The sequence below is a fragment of the Coloeus monedula genome (assembly GCF_965178545.1).
Source record: "Coloeus monedula genome assembly, chromosome: 14".
NCBI lineage: Eukaryota > Metazoa > Chordata > Aves > Passeriformes > Corvidae > Coloeus > Coloeus monedula.
The window spans coordinates 7,186,385-7,201,491 of record NC_138794.1 but is presented as its reverse complement, the minus strand read 5'-3'; the positions used below and the strand labels follow the sequence as shown (position 1 = coordinate 7,201,491).

The 15,107-nt window shown below is 50.6% G+C and overlaps 1 protein-coding gene across 2 annotated transcripts in view; it reads right to left on the bottom strand.

Annotated features, from left to right (window-relative positions):
* ST8SIA2 (ST8 alpha-N-acetyl-neuraminide alpha-2,8-sialyltransferase 2) overlaps positions 1-12,076 on the bottom strand; it is a gene marked incomplete at both ends in the record, with an annotated part of 29,494 nt that extends 17,418 nt beyond the window's left edge. For both annotated transcript variants that reach the window (XM_082290999.1, XM_082291000.1), the window contains one exon: positions 11,979-12,076. In XM_082290999.1, the coding sequence (XP_082147125.1) occupies positions 11,979-12,076 (98 nt within the window). The remainder of the gene's footprint in view (positions 1-11,978) is intronic.
* Positions 12,077-15,107: the final 3,031 nt, after the last annotated feature.

Here is a 15,107-nt window from a genome sequence, read left to right as displayed (position 1 = left end):
TTTGGTGCTTTGTGTGCCACACTACAACTTCAGGGCGTTTTCCCTACAATCTCCCTTTGCACAGTGGAAGGCAGCGTGTGCTGTAGGATGTCGTGGGGTGTGTGGCCCTGTCCAGCCATCCTGCTCAGCTCAGCCCACTGGTGGGTCCCAGCCAGACAAACCAGCTGCTCAAAACACCCAGAACTGAGCCAAGCACAGTATTTTCCAGGGTCTGCCATACTTCCTTACTGACACAGGCAAGCCAGTATGTATGTATGCCTTCGCTTCCCCCATCTGAGAAGAGGAAAGCATTTAGAAATGGAGGGTACTAATTAAGAAGCACATGTTAAAAAAAAAACAAGTTAAAAAAAACCCTGTCCATTTTATTATACCTTCCTGAGCTGGAGCTTCAAATCTCTTTGCTTCAAAAGGCAAAAGACCAACCTCGATTAAAATAGCACAGATAGCATTGATTTTGAAAAGCTTTCTAGTGCTACACTGTGTTTGGATTGAATTGCCTTATTAATCTAGTTGTTATCAGTTTGATTGTATAGCCAGCTCCACAAAGTACCAACCTGCTTCCTAATCCTATTATTTACAAAACATTTTTCTTTGGGCTTCTGTTGGGATGTTTTCCAGTGATAAGTTGCATCTATATGTGCTAATGCCATCTTACTGACTTAGCCATCTTTTCTCATTTTTGCCGAGATTTTCAAGCTGCATTGCCACTATCTAGGATATTATATAGGTCAAAAACATTCTGTGCTCAGATGTAAAGTGACACTGATTCATATATCAGAGGATATAAAAGAAAAATTATGGTTCAGGTCCAAATTTTCTTGGACGAATAATTCCTGACAAATCAGGTATGCAAAGACTCTTCTATTCACCCCCTGTGAATGGGCCTGTTTGGGGTTTTTGCTTCCCTTTTCATTGCTTCCCGCCTCTTAAATGCTTCTCTTAATTGTTGCTAGGTAAGTCTGGTCTCGCTTCGAGCAATTTCGACACGTGAAATCAAAGCTGCTTTGACTGAACAAGTAGGTCACAGAGCCTCGTTGGGCGAGCGGATCTCTAAGAGCAGACTTCACGTGTCCATGTTCCCAGGCTCACAAATTAGAAAATGTGTTTTCCATGGGTATTTTCAATGCCCACCCCCAAGTCCTGCTTCCCCCCAGCCTTTGTGGCAGGCACGGGAAGCGGGCACAAGAAACAGGAACTAACTGGAAATTTCAGCCATACCCAACCACCCCCTTCATAGACTGTAGAATGATGTGGGTTGAAAAGGACCTTAAAGATCATCTCGTTCCAACCCTCCTCCATTTAACCACATTTGTGAAGCTCATTCCTGGTAGAACAAAACCTCTTCCTCTTCCTGACCTTGGGCAACCCAAGTCCTCCTCCTCTCTCTCCTCCACATAAAAGTTAGGTAATAGTCCCTTGGGGGATTATTAAGCTGAATTTATCCACCTGAATTCCTCAGGAAGAGAGTTCAGAGTGCTGCAATTTTTACCTGAGGGGTTCAAAAGATTAACACCTACTAATTAGGTTTTCACAACCTGCTTTTATGTTAGGTGCATTTTATGATCCTTGTTTTACAGCTGGGACACTGGGGGTGAAGCAGCTTGGCCCTTAACACCAAAAAATGAGTTCCAGAAGCAGGCACTGTGAGCTTCCAGAAGACCTGTCCTCTTTAAAATGCTGCTCTTTACCTGCTGAGAGCGGGTATGGCTCTTGCTGGGTGAGAGGACCCAGAGGACCACGGGAACTGATCTGCAAAGGTTTCACTGGCCCATAAAGCAGAGGCAGTCTCCTAAGATGGCTGCAGACTGTGCCCATTAAGGCAGTCTGTATCTATTTAAAAAAAAAAAAAATTACCACCTATATTTACCACCTATATTTACTTTGCTTTTTAAAGACTGCTCTGATGTTTTCCTCAAGATCAGAATTGCTGTTTTCTATCTGAGGAGCACATGAGCATGATGCCAGGCCTGGCTGGAGACCACCCACTGTCCTCCCAACCCAGGGGCTCTCCCTGAGAGTGTGGAGGGGATGCAGAGCAGGATGTTCACAGCCCCTCTGCAGGATCCTGTGTTGTGGCCAGCAACCCAGTCACTGCAACTAACAGTTCTGGGGAAAAGGATACACTGCCCAGCCACTGGAAATGAAGATATAGATGGCTTTCCTCCTCCCAGACTTTATAGATCTGTTCCTGCTGATGCTCACAGTGCTGTGAAATATGGATGAGGACACAGGCTTCAACCTTCCCTTCCCCTTCCCTGAAATTCAGGGTTTGTCTTGAGAGCAGCACAGCAGCAAACGCATTTCAGGGCTTTTGGGGAAAAACTGTCACATTTCCAAGTTGTCTGTGAAAGAGAAATAATTGGCTTCCAAATGCCAACCTGTCCAGCCCTACCCTGCAGGGTGGACAAGCAAAGGTATCCCAGGAGCCCAAAGTGAGAAGAAACCAAGGCCAGAATACGAACCAGGATTCCTTGGGTTTTGTGTCCTGGCTTTCCATCAGCACATCAGGGTGTGGCTGAAAAGATGGAAAAAGGACACATTCATTGCTAAGTCCCCTTGTGGGCTTCTCACTAGACACTCAGGTGGTTACTGTGGGGTTTAGGTCAAAATCCACCCATAACCATCAAATGCTCTGCTGTTCCAAGAGAGACAAATTCAAAGAGGAAGGGCTGGTTAGCCGCACATGTAAATCAACTTGCAAATCAGAAACAAAGGCCAAAGCTAGATGAGAAGCGATGGGATCAGAGATGCATTTCTGAACCTTGAGATCCTGCACTCAGACTCCTGGCACTGCTCCCCCCTCCAGGAATGCCGCTCTTCTGGGATCCAGCATTATCTCACTTTCCTGCATCCCATCTCATAACACACTGGGGGAAGCTGGGACATCAGACCCTTATAGATCATTCCTGTAACATTTCACCAGTGTCTTTGGAGGCTTTCATCCCAGGATGTGGAGGAGACTGTGATGAAGAGAAGTGGTGGTTGCTGAGTGGTAGCTGTGGTACCCACACTCCCCAGGTGAGCAAAGGGATTAACTGGGAAGACATTTCTAAAGCAGTTGTCTGCTAGGACGGAAGATCCTGCAATACATCTCGATGAGATGTTCGAAATCACACTTCAATGTGTTTAAAAAATCTCACTTGATTATATTGTCACAGCTTGGCAGCCCAAGTGTCAAAAACTTCCTAAATATCAGGTGCCATTTTTAGTGTTCCAAGCTTAATTCTATCGAGTCATACAATCACATTTGGGAAAGTGTGCCCATATTATGGCTTTCAGAAGCACCACCTGGTCCAGCTGGGGTCCCAGTGCTGGTCTGGTACATGAGGTGCAGCCAGCCTGGCAGTGCAGCATCTTCCAGCAAGCACCAGTAAGGCACCAGCCAATGGCCTCACTGTTGCTCATGGCATTTGTCACGGGAAATGCAGATCTGTCAGTCCCATGCAAAGCAGCCCTGTTAATTTGGTCACCACCTCCCACACCCCAACCCCACCTCTACAACATCACCCATCCTGCAGGCTCCTTCCTGGGACCACAACAGGATGGGAAGGTCGGGTGTGCTCAGCATCCCTGCCTGTCAGGTGGTGACAGTGGCTCCACATCAGCTCCTGAGTAAATGTGAGCAGGGTTTGACCCTGACATCTCTGTCTGGCTGCAAGTCACGGTGTGTAATCACTGCAAGTGTCTGCTGAGGACACAATGGAATGAAGACACATGAGTTTGCAAACAGACAGCTATTGCTTAATAACGAATACGCCAATTAGTCTGAAACATTTATGAGACAAAACCAGTGACAAATCAGCAGGAACAGTGCAGCTCTGACAATGGATGGACACGAGGCAATGGGAGGGATGCCCGTGGCAGCCTGTCACCAGGACACTGCTGGGGGTCACTCTGCACTGGGGTAACCAAATCCCTGTCCCTGCCTTGAGCTCTGGGCCCAGCCCAGTTTGTGCTTTCCCTGAAGCAGAAAAGTGCCTCTCGCACCTGTGGAGTGCAAGCTCTCACATCCACATGCATTTGCCATAACGTCAGCATGTCCTGACTCAATCACCTCAAGAAGCTCTTGTTTTATCACCGCTCTAAGGACAAAATATTCACATGCTCACAGGGCTCAAATGTCAGACACTTCCCTTCTCCCCACCCTGCATACTGGCAGGACGTTATTCCCTACTTCATCTTTAAAACATTACTCCTGGCATCAGCTCTTTTTCTCTGGCTGTGTTAATGAAATAGCCAGCAAAGAAACAGACACTGAAGCAGGCAAAAAGGATGCAGTGAGGGGCTTGGGACTGGGCAGTGCGTGTGTTTGTGTATTTTGTGCATGTTTGTGTAATTTATTTCCGTTCTGGAAGGGAGAAGGTAAAAACCCCAAGAGCCCAGGGAAGACCCAGGAAGCAGCTGAGACAAAAGCCTCACTCCTTACAAAACATGTCTACACTACACATTTGTCCTGAGATAATTTTTTTCTAACAGAGCAGAGCTCTCAGGGAACACAAACAGCAGAGCATCAGTCTTCCAGCAGAACCTGTCACCCTGAGCATCCGTGTCCCAAAAGCCAGAAATCCCAGTGGCTCCTGCAGCATCTTGGATGTCACATACCTTGGGAAATGGTACATGAAACATTATCATATGGGGCTGTGGGCCCTTGGGCTTATCCTCCTACACCCCTCTCATCTCTTTTCCCAGTGCTCTGTGCAGCATACTGGAATACTGAAGGTCTCATGTGGTATCTTCTTTCACTGTTGATGTGGATGCTGAGGACCTCTCCTGGGCAGAGACATCCTCCTGGTGCAGTTCTTCTGTATGAGCATCCTCAAAACAACATCTGGTGCCTACACAAAAAGGACTGGGAGTGCTTGGGTGAGAGCTACACCCCACAACCAGCAACGGAGCAGTCCCAGGGCCTTCAGAGGGATGTAGATCCCAGATCATAATGTCAAGTTGAGAAATATTGAAGAGCCCATAGTGGTTTCAGAGCTTGACCTCCTCTTTCCTCTCCTGCTCACAAAGCTACACCATGGAAATCCAGGCAGCAGTAAGAAGTTTAATTAACACATGAGTTCTGATAAACTCACTGATATTCATGTATCAGTGAATTTTATCAGAGTTCATATAAACATCTGATATTCCTGAAGGTGCTGGCAAAGCCTGGGCTGGAGGTGTCAGGTCACAGAGTAAGAACCATCCTTGGATTCAGAGCTGCCAGACACACAGGTGATACCTGGAGCCCACTGGGATGCTGTTTGACTGAGGATGCCTTGAGAGCACTTCAAAACTGTGACAAAATGTGCTTTTCAAAGCAGCCCTGCCTGTGGAGAGCACTGCTCAGGGAGGGACAGCGTGCTCAGCATGCAGATGTGAGCCTGGGGTGGGGTTTGTGTTTGTTTGGGATATTCCCAGGGGATTTCTGCATGCAATAACAAGGACTTGGTTTGCAGTAGCAAGAAGTATTCAGACTTAAGTTTGGAAAGAGCTCTCAGCCCACACCACTGTCACTGCCCTGGCAGGTTTCAGCAGTGCTGTGCCCATTGCCTTGGCTCAGCCCTTTCACTTCCCAATTGGAGCCAGTGCTGCTGCTGTTGATGAAGATGCATCTCCAAAGGCTGCCACCACCATCAAGGCTGCTGCCCGCCAAGACAAGGATTTACAGTAGAAATGTGAAGAAAAAGGAACTGTAAAGATACTCTTCTTTTTTTCCTTTTTCTTTCTTTTTCTATTGCATTGCGAGGGACTGAGCAGCTGACACCAATTCTGCCATGGTGTTTGCTGGAGGACACCTGAAACTCTGCACCTCCAGTGAATTTATTTTGTCAGGGAACTTCCTTGTTTCCTGAGGCAACTGGGGATGGAAACCAGAGAAATGGCAAAATAATTATTGTCTGATGTTGTACTTTGGGTTTATTTCTTGCTGCTGAGGATGACCCAGGCCCAGGGAAAACAAACGAAGGAGGCAATTAGAAGTAGTCTGGTTTGGAACAACTGGTTTTTACAGCAACTGTGCCTGTGGATGTATTTAAGTAATGCTATTCTCAAGGATGAAAAAGCAAAATACCTGTAGAATCACAGAATTATAGAATCATATAGATTAAAAATATCCTTTAAGATCATGGAGTGCAGCAATCAACCCAACACTGTCAAGTCCAGCACAAAACCATGTTCCTAAGAGCCACAGCTACACATCTTTTAAATACCTCCAGGAATCATGACTCCACCACTTCCCTGGGCAGCCAGTACCAATGCTTGTCAGACCTCTCCGTGAAGAACTTTTTCCTACTACCCAATCTAAACCTCCTCTGGTGCTACTTAATGATAAGACATTTCCTCGTCTTATCATTAGGACAGCCTGAAAGCTCAAGGAAAGATAAAGGCACTCCTGTTAAATACTTCTCCTGGAAGATCAAAAGCCCATCTGCCACGAGAGAGAAAACTGACCCCTTGAGTTCGCCCATGCCTGGGAAAGGCTGGGGGGGCTGGTGATGCCTGGGAAAGGCTGGGGGGGCTGGTGATGCCTGGGAAAGGCTGGGAGGGGTGGTGGCAGTGGCAGGATCTGCTGTGTCACTGCTGGCCGAGGTCCCAGGGCTTGGCTGGCATTGCACAGAGGAGCAGCGCCGGCACTGCTGAGGCTGAATCCCTGAACTCACCGTTAGCTGCTCAACAAGCCCTCGCTAAACGAGCCAACACTCGCAGCTCCTTGTTCTCTGCTGGGACAGAAAGGCTTCCTCTGCATTCCCAACTGGAATTGTGCACTTGCAGGGTTAGAGGTGGGACACAAAAAGGAAACTTGAAGCACTTCTGGGAACTGCTTTGTTGTCTTCATTGCTCTGGTCGCATGAACTGGCCTGGCTACAGCAGTACTGCATCCAAGATGGGCTGGCTGGTGATTTGCATCCTCCTGCCACAGCACTCCTCACCAGCAAGCTCAGAAATTCCCTCCTTGGTGGTCTTACAAGCTGCTACACACAACTGGACTGAGGAGTAATTTTTCAACAGATGCACCTGAAATCCCTTAGGTTATGCTCCCAGCACTGGGTTTTCTTTTTGTTCCACTGGCTTGCTTGGGGGACTGTGAGTGCTTCCCATCCTGCTGCTCCCAGCCGTCCCTGCAGGTACCACTGCTCCTGACATTCCCTCAGGGCTCAGCTTAAGAAAACAAGCTGTGGACATTCATCTCCTTCAGCCTGCTCCAGGCAGGAGAACAGAGGTTTGGATATGTCTTTGTGGCAGCCTGCCCTGCTCCTGCAGGGCAGCAGGAGGTGAGGGAGTGTTTCATGGGGAGCACAGCCAACCTGAAATGGGCTGCTTGTGCTCCGGTTATTGTCAGAAGACTTGCAATCAAAGCCTACCCTGAGTATTTTGTTACTCAAATCAGTGCTCCAGCATTGCTTTTATTTTCCAGCCTGATGTGTCAGGGAGCTTTTATTAGAGCCCTACCATACCCAAGGAGTACAAAGGTCTCCTTTGGCTCCATTTACATGAATACTTCCAGGATGTCTGGGGGCTCCTGTCCTGCCGAGAGCTACTCCTCCTCCAGCCCAACCTGGACAATTGTTGGCTTGTGCACACCCACTGTGTGAGCGCACAAAAGCTCTTGTTGATAGAATGCAGCACTTTCTCCAGCAAAACTTTCTGGTGGAGAGCAAGTCTTAGACTAACTCTGGGCTAGGAGCAGCCTGGAAGACATAAGCAGGACATTTACACCCCATGGACCGGCCCTGACAAGGAGCATTACGACTACAGCCCGCTGCAGACCGCTCATAGCAAGTGCAGCAGCCTCCATAAAGGACACAAAATCTCTCTTCCCGAGCCTTTGAAAGGCAGGCCTTAGAAAAGGGCACATGAGGAGAAAGTGCCAATTTACTGACAAGCTCCCAGGCAGGCAGGCCAGCAATATCAGAGCCTCCAATTCGTCACTTAGAGAGAGCAGAATATAACTCCTCTTGTAATCAGGATGGAAAGGCATGTGGTCTGGGCTAGCAGGGAAAAGGTTGACTCATATTAAGACCAACCCATTACCAAGTGTCAAGTGCTCCCTAAGATGGCTCAGACGCTAATTCGAGAAGTCACCTGGTGGCAGCGGGTCACCAGCTCCCTCTACAGACAATCAGGACACAGCCGGACCCCTGCAGAACTGCAATAGCAGGCGCAGAATAACAAAGAGAATCCCCTTAAACCGGAGCAGAATTTTCCTCCTCATCACCGGCAACAATCACCCCACTCGATGCCAAGCCCTTTGTTTTCCTCTGCGGGGACAAGTCCGTCCCGCTCCCCTATCCCGGTGCGGATGAAGAAATGGCTGCGATGGCATCAGCGCTCCCCAAGACAGACGGGAGCGTGTCTTTTGTTTCCTTCCAGCGAGACAAAGAGCGGGAGCGGTGCATGGAAGCACAAGCGCCACCGGGCTGCAGGAAAAGTTCAGCAGCCCGGAACCAGGTGGCTGTTCCGAAACAAAGTGCCAAGACCACTCACCACAGCAATACTTCACGGCGCAGCACAGGCTGGCGAGCAGGGCGAGCGTGTCTCTGCCCGCCAGCATCCCACCAGCATCCCACCGGCATCCCACCAGCATCCCACCGGCATCCCACCGGCATGCCACAGCTCTGCCGGGCACGAGACCCCAGCCACACACCCGTAGGTGACACGTCCAGACACAGACAAGGATGTAGCAGGGGCAAAACCCGAGCACAGGAACAGGCTAAGCAAGAGCGACGCAGCATCAGGAGCAACAAACTGCTGAATTTTCATCCTTGCCCCAAACACCTCTTTGTTTCAGCATCTCCTGGCTGTGGGAGGTGGTATAAGGATGTCTAGAGGAGTGAGATGGGACTGCGTAAGGCACAAACATCTTTCTCAGAAGCCTCTGGCAGGCAGAGCAGCTCCAGCTGCCCTCAGCTCCTACCTCCCTTCACCTGCGATGCGGGGAACTTATTGTCCAGAGAAACAGCATGGCTTTGGGTTTTTTGTCCTTTTGCCAGTAGTATAATATACTCTCTTACCTTTTACCAAATGAACATTTTGCGTTTTCTTTGGGAAATTTCTCAGTGTTTGTAGGTGAGAGAAATCTGCCCCCTCCCACCCTGCTCCCACCCGTACGAGGTACGTTCTTCCAAAGACAATCCAAATCACAGGCAGGGGGCAGGGTACGTGTGGAAGTGGGCAAGCTGTTCGCTCCTCACAGTAATTAGAGAGTGTTTCGATGCCAAGGAAAAAGAAGAAAAGAGTGGCACCTGCCTGTGTTTCCCAGCCCCCCTCAGCGCCACGAGCCTGCCAGGGGACAGCTGGGCAGCTCCTTCCTTCCCTGCTGCACTGACCAAAGCGAAGGTCTGTGGGGGTGTGAAGGAGGATGCTGAGCCACACAATCCAACAGCCGAATATTCCTGGTGTGGGGGAAAGCTGCACAAATTTACAGCATCTCCCAAACCTCACAGAGAGGAGCTGTTCCCTCCTGGACACACAGAGAGCTCCTGGAAAACTTTGGAAGGGTCCCTTCTCTACACTGCTGTGCATTTTTGCTGTCACACAGTTCCCTTTACCTACAGGACCTGTTAACAAAAAATGCTATTATGTGGCTCCCAAAGTTGAAAACCCTCTGTCATCCCCTGACCTACTGCAGAGCAGACACTCTGCTTTTTCATGTCACCCCAGCAATCCATTTCAGCCAGGTTGGAGCATCGTGTTCACCATTCCTGGCACCATGGCAGCACACAAGGATGAAGTGCCCTTTGTGCCAGGCTTCTGTACAAGGTGAGCTGTGTTTGGTCCCTTACTATGTTTGGGATGCAGGAGCTCATCAAACCCAAAGCGCTCCAGAGATGCAATGGGGAGTGTGTGGGAGAGGACAAAGCAAGAGAAAGGTTCAGTTTGCCCGACTTCATGATTAAGTGATATATAATTAATACAGCAGAATCCCACCTTTGCTCTGTTCATCCCTGCATGGGAAGCACGGCTGATGTGGGCACTGATGTGTGAAAGGTCTGGCGCTCATGTGTATCAGAGGGCACGGGATGCAGGGCTCTCCTTCACCCCCTGGATGCAGGGTGCTCCTCTCCTCTGCCAGTTCCCTCCTGCACTACCATTTCTGAATGCTGTGTGGAACAAGCTGCTCGCTGTTCCTACAGAACTCATCTGACCCTGTTGCCGTCTCTGCCGCCGCACCGCTTGGCAGTACTTCCTTGGAGGAACTACAGCAACAAACTCAGATGCCAGGGTTTGGAGATAAGCAGCCAGTAAACAGCCAATTTCCATACAATGTACAGAAAAGAGAGGAGAAAAAAGACACAATACTGGGAATCCCTAATGAACCAGGGTGAAAAACAGGACAAGTAAGTAACAAAACAGAATAGATTTTCAAGAAGGGCACAGCAAGTTCTAGTGGGTAGATCTAGCAGATAGGCGAGGAGAGAGAAGAAAGAACAGAAGCTGGAAAAGGAGATGGGAAGAAAGCAAGGGGATCAGAGCAGCCTGTCCAATGGGGAGGATGCATCAGAAGATTTTAATTTCCTTTATTATGATATAGATAGTGCCAGCTCATCGCAGAGCAACAATTCATCTACCGTGGTAACCTACAGTCTGGTGCTGGATGTTTCTGGACAAGACTACTGATCTTTAAGCACTTCTTGCCTGTGGCACCCAGTATAACAGAACAATGAAACAATAAACAAGCACTACTGCATTTCATGTATCATTTCATCAAGCTGTTTGTTTTGGTGTAACACAGTGGGCAAAACCAGCTGGTCCCAAACAGAAAGACCTTTGTGTCATTTGGGCACCCCAAGTGCACACCTCATTACTAAAATTAATTGCTGTAGCAAGTTCCTTAAGTTAATGCAGACCCTCCTCTCTCCATTTGTTCTTTTCATCCCCTAAGTTTCCAAGCAGACCTCAAGAGATGGGGTTTATGGGGTGGAAAGGGTGTTGCTCCTCAGACTGAGGGACTGCTTTAGCCCCTGCCATACATGGCACCTGCAGGTAAACACCGACCATGACAGTGATCAGTAAGGGGTGGCTATGAAGCCCCTAATGCATCCCACAGGGACACACCAATGGGTTAAGCTCTCTGGTCCATCACCCCCACCCAACTGATCCCTGCTCAATTTCTCCCATCCCACAGACTGGTCCATTATCCATGACTCCCATCAGCTGGTGCCCTCTCCACCGCACCCATCTGGACCAGCAGTGGCACCTAAGCCCCGTGGGCTGCAACTTGCTTCAGCATCCCTGTCCAGCAGACCACGCACACCAATAGCCCACTTAGGGACCTGCTCCATGTGTCCATCAGCACCTGAGCACTGCCTGTGCCAAAATCCCTCTCTCCAGACCAGATCTGCTCCAACATTTCTAATCAGATGAGTACCCACTCCAGCATCCCTACCCAGACCTGTACCTGATCGAGAATCCCTGGATTGGTACCTCAGCCTCTCTAAAAGGACCAGTACCTCCACATGTCTAATGGGAGCGGTACCTGCTCCAGCATCTCTGCCCGGACTGGTACCTCAGTGTTTGTAAAGGGAGTGGTACCTGCTCCAGCATTCTCACCCGGACCAGTGCCTCAGTGTCGGTAACGGGGCGGTACCTTCTCCGGAATCCCTATCCGGACAGGTATCTCAGCATCCCTAAAGGGACCGGTACCTTCTCCAGCATCCCTACTCGGACGGGTACCACCGCGTCTCTGGCGGGAGAGGTACCTGTTCCCGCAGCCCTGCCCGGCCCGGCGTGGCTGCCCCCCGGCTCCGTGCCCCATCCTGCCCCGTCCTGCCCGGCGGCGGGGCGGTCCCGCCCGGGGCTGCCACCGGCCCCGCGGAGCTGCGCGGGAGCGCAGCGCGCTCCCTTCCCAATTGGGCACGGCAAAAACCGGGAGAGCTGGAGACAAAGAAACTGTCCGGGCGCCCGCCCCCTCCGCCGCCGCCACCGCCTCCTCCCCGGTCCCCAGCACGGCTCCGCTCCGCGCCCCTTCCTCCGCGCGGGGACGGGGGATTTACCCGCTCTCCTCCTCGATCTCCGAGATATCGGCGAAGATGAGGAAACCGACGAGCAGCGTGAGCAGCGCCAGCGTCCAGCCCCGGCACGGCAGCGGCATGGCTCCGGGGCTGGGCCGGGCTGGGCCGCTCCCCGCCGCTCCGCGGGGTGCGGAGCCCGGCGCCGCGTCCCGGCTCGGCGCCGCCGCCGCCCGGCGGGGCCGCTCCGCCCCTCGGCGCCCCCGGCCCGCCCCGCCGGCGCGGGGAGGGTGCGGAGGGGGCGGGCGGGGCGGGGAGGGGGCGCTCGGGGCGGGCTCGGCCCCGCCGCCCCCCGCCGCTAAAGTTTGCGGCGCGTCCCCGCGGCCCGCGCGTCCCGCAGCGCCCGCGCCGCGTCCCGGGGGTGAGCCCGGTGGGCCGGGAGCCGCCGCCTCCGCCGCCCCCTGCGAGCCCCCTGCCACCCCCTGCGAGCCCCCTGCCACCCCCTGCGAGCGCCCTGCCAGCCGGCTGCGCTCCTCGCCGCGGTGGTGTCTCCTCCCCTGCGCCCACCGCGCGGTGTGGCGGGGTCGGTCCTGGCCGGGGAGGGGGTGGGCACCGCGCAGGCGGGGCGGCTTCTCCCCGAAAGGACAAAAACTGTAATAAAATCAGACAACGGGAACTCCCGCGCGCGGTGCGGTGGCTGTACCTTCTCCTCCCCTGCGAGGGACGGGCAATAACAGAGCTTTTGGCATGGAAAACACTCCGTTAAAAAAAAGCTGAATAACTCATCACACCAGTTCTATTACTATCAATTGCTATTTTAGCAACAATGATCCCTTGCACTCCTATAAATACTGACCGTCATAACCACACTGGTCCTGCCACGACTCTAAATCCCGTTGGAGTTTGAGCAGGCAGAATTTATTTAAGCACAAAACTGTGCAAGGAAGGTGCTCTGGTTCTGAGGTGCTTGGCTGCATCTCAGCCACATTGCAACCCCTGCAAGCATCCTCCTGCAGGCTACAGGCACCCTTGGGTTTTGTTACGGAGAGAAAAAGCTGCAGTTTCTACACAGAAAGTGTGTGAAAGCTGGGAAAAATGAAAAGGTACTGGCTGGACCAAAAAAGCCCCAAAAACCCACCAAGAGGTGCTTTCCCTGTATCCCTGTTATCTGTTAGTCCAGTGCCCGGAGAGGAGAGGCCAGCTGTGTCAGGGTTTAGGCAAGGCCAGCCTGGCAGAGCGTCACCAAATCCAGGCACAACTCTTTCAGGCCAGAAAGTTGCTGAAAATCAGAATATCTGGTGATATATGCACTGCTGAGCTGGAGAGGGACGAGATGGGTTTATAATGCAGCAGAGAGAAGCAGCACAGATGTGTTGAGAGCGAGAGATACTAATTGCTTACATATTTAAAACAGCATCTTTAGTCTGAATGGGAGGCACCATTAAGCAAAACAGAGCTATTAACTGGGGCCACTTGGAAAGCTGCCATTTTCCCTTCTGTGCACGGCTTTTTGCATCAATTCAAAAGTACAGTGTGATACACTGTCAGTGTTGTGTGATTCCTGCCGAGGTGCCTTGCACCAGGATAAACCTGTCCATATGTACAGGGATGCCTAACACCGGCATTGTGTATGGGAGGGCAGACTCAGCACAAGACTTTTCTCTTTATCTGGATTAAATGGTGGAAGGAATGTGTTATGGCCCATGTGCTTTCCTGGGGATTCTGAAACTCTTGTTGAAAGAGGAGACAAACAAATCACCATTACATTTATAGGTAAAAAATACAATGCAGGTGAGCCTGGTACAATTATACTGTAGTATATATGGCAAATCTACACTCCAGTATACAGCTTTCATGATAGAGCATATTAAGGACCCTGGGGAGAAAGTGATTTTAGGTGGTGTAAGTAGCCCCATAATTTACCTTCTGCATAAATCTGAGAAAAGCCTCATTTTCCTTCTGTTTTATTCATCTTGGTCTCCTTTTGCCCACCCTGTTCTGGAGTTTCACAGCAGTGTGACTGGCCTGAGGATGAGGAAACAGGCTTTGAGGTGACCTTGCTGGTGCAGGGACTGACATTGGGGTTTCCCGAGATGCAGCGGGGCAAAGCACCAGTCCCCTGTGATTCGGGAGCACCACACTGCAGCTGGCTTCTCGTACACATCCTCGAGAATACAGATGGAGATATCTGCTCCTGCATCTTTTTCAGCTCCATCCCAGGTGGTGTTTCAGCCTCTTTTGTCTGATCTTTGTGTTTCAGTTGCCAATCACAGTGGCGATGTGCAAGAACAGAAATCTCGATGGAGGCTGAGCAATAAGTGGGGGGATTGTTCAGTGCACAGTGGGAGTTGGTTTGCCTGGACAAGGACTCTCAGGGGCAAGGGCATCCTATCTGCTGAGATGCATCTTCTGCTGAGGAGTAGCTTTTCTTAAAAGACACTCTGGGATTTGGCTCTGCTCCTGTGTAAGTCAATGGAAATGCTGCTGTTAACTGAAATTGAAAAAAAAATCCTCCTTGCAGGGTGAGCTGAGAGTTAAGCTTGATGCCCTTCACTGGAGAGCTCCATTGCTAGAGGCTCACACAAAGAGCTCTGTGAATCCTCTACTTGGTGTCATCTGTTGCTTTATTTCTCTGAAAGATGTAGGTGAAAGAAAAAGGTCATTCTTTGGCTGATTTGGCTTCAGACACGGGGACCAGGACCTTGAAGTGTATCTGGTTTGAGGTGAGGAGGCAGCAAGCTGGATGGAAGATGCAGGAACAGTGCAGCTTGCTGAATTATTTTGTAATCAATTAACAAGGCTGTATAACACCACCAAGTGTGACTCTGCGACGAAAACCTCGAGATCTTGTTGCACTGCTGAGGGCTAAATTCTGCACAGTCAGGAGTCTTACTGCAGTGATAAAAGGAAATTAATATAATAATACTGACTACAGAGAGGACAGTTTACTCTGCATTCACTCCAAGTCCATCCTTTACAGCATCCTGGCCAGATTTGGGGGAGGAGCAGATAATCCACCCTGATAATGCACCAGTTTCATGCATTGCTCATTATCCTGAACTGCAGACTGCTTTGGAGCAATTGCCATAGTTCCTCAAGTGTTAGTCATTCTGCACATTCAATTCACCATGAATCTTTACATTATTCAGCTTAAACAGGTGCATAAATGTTGCA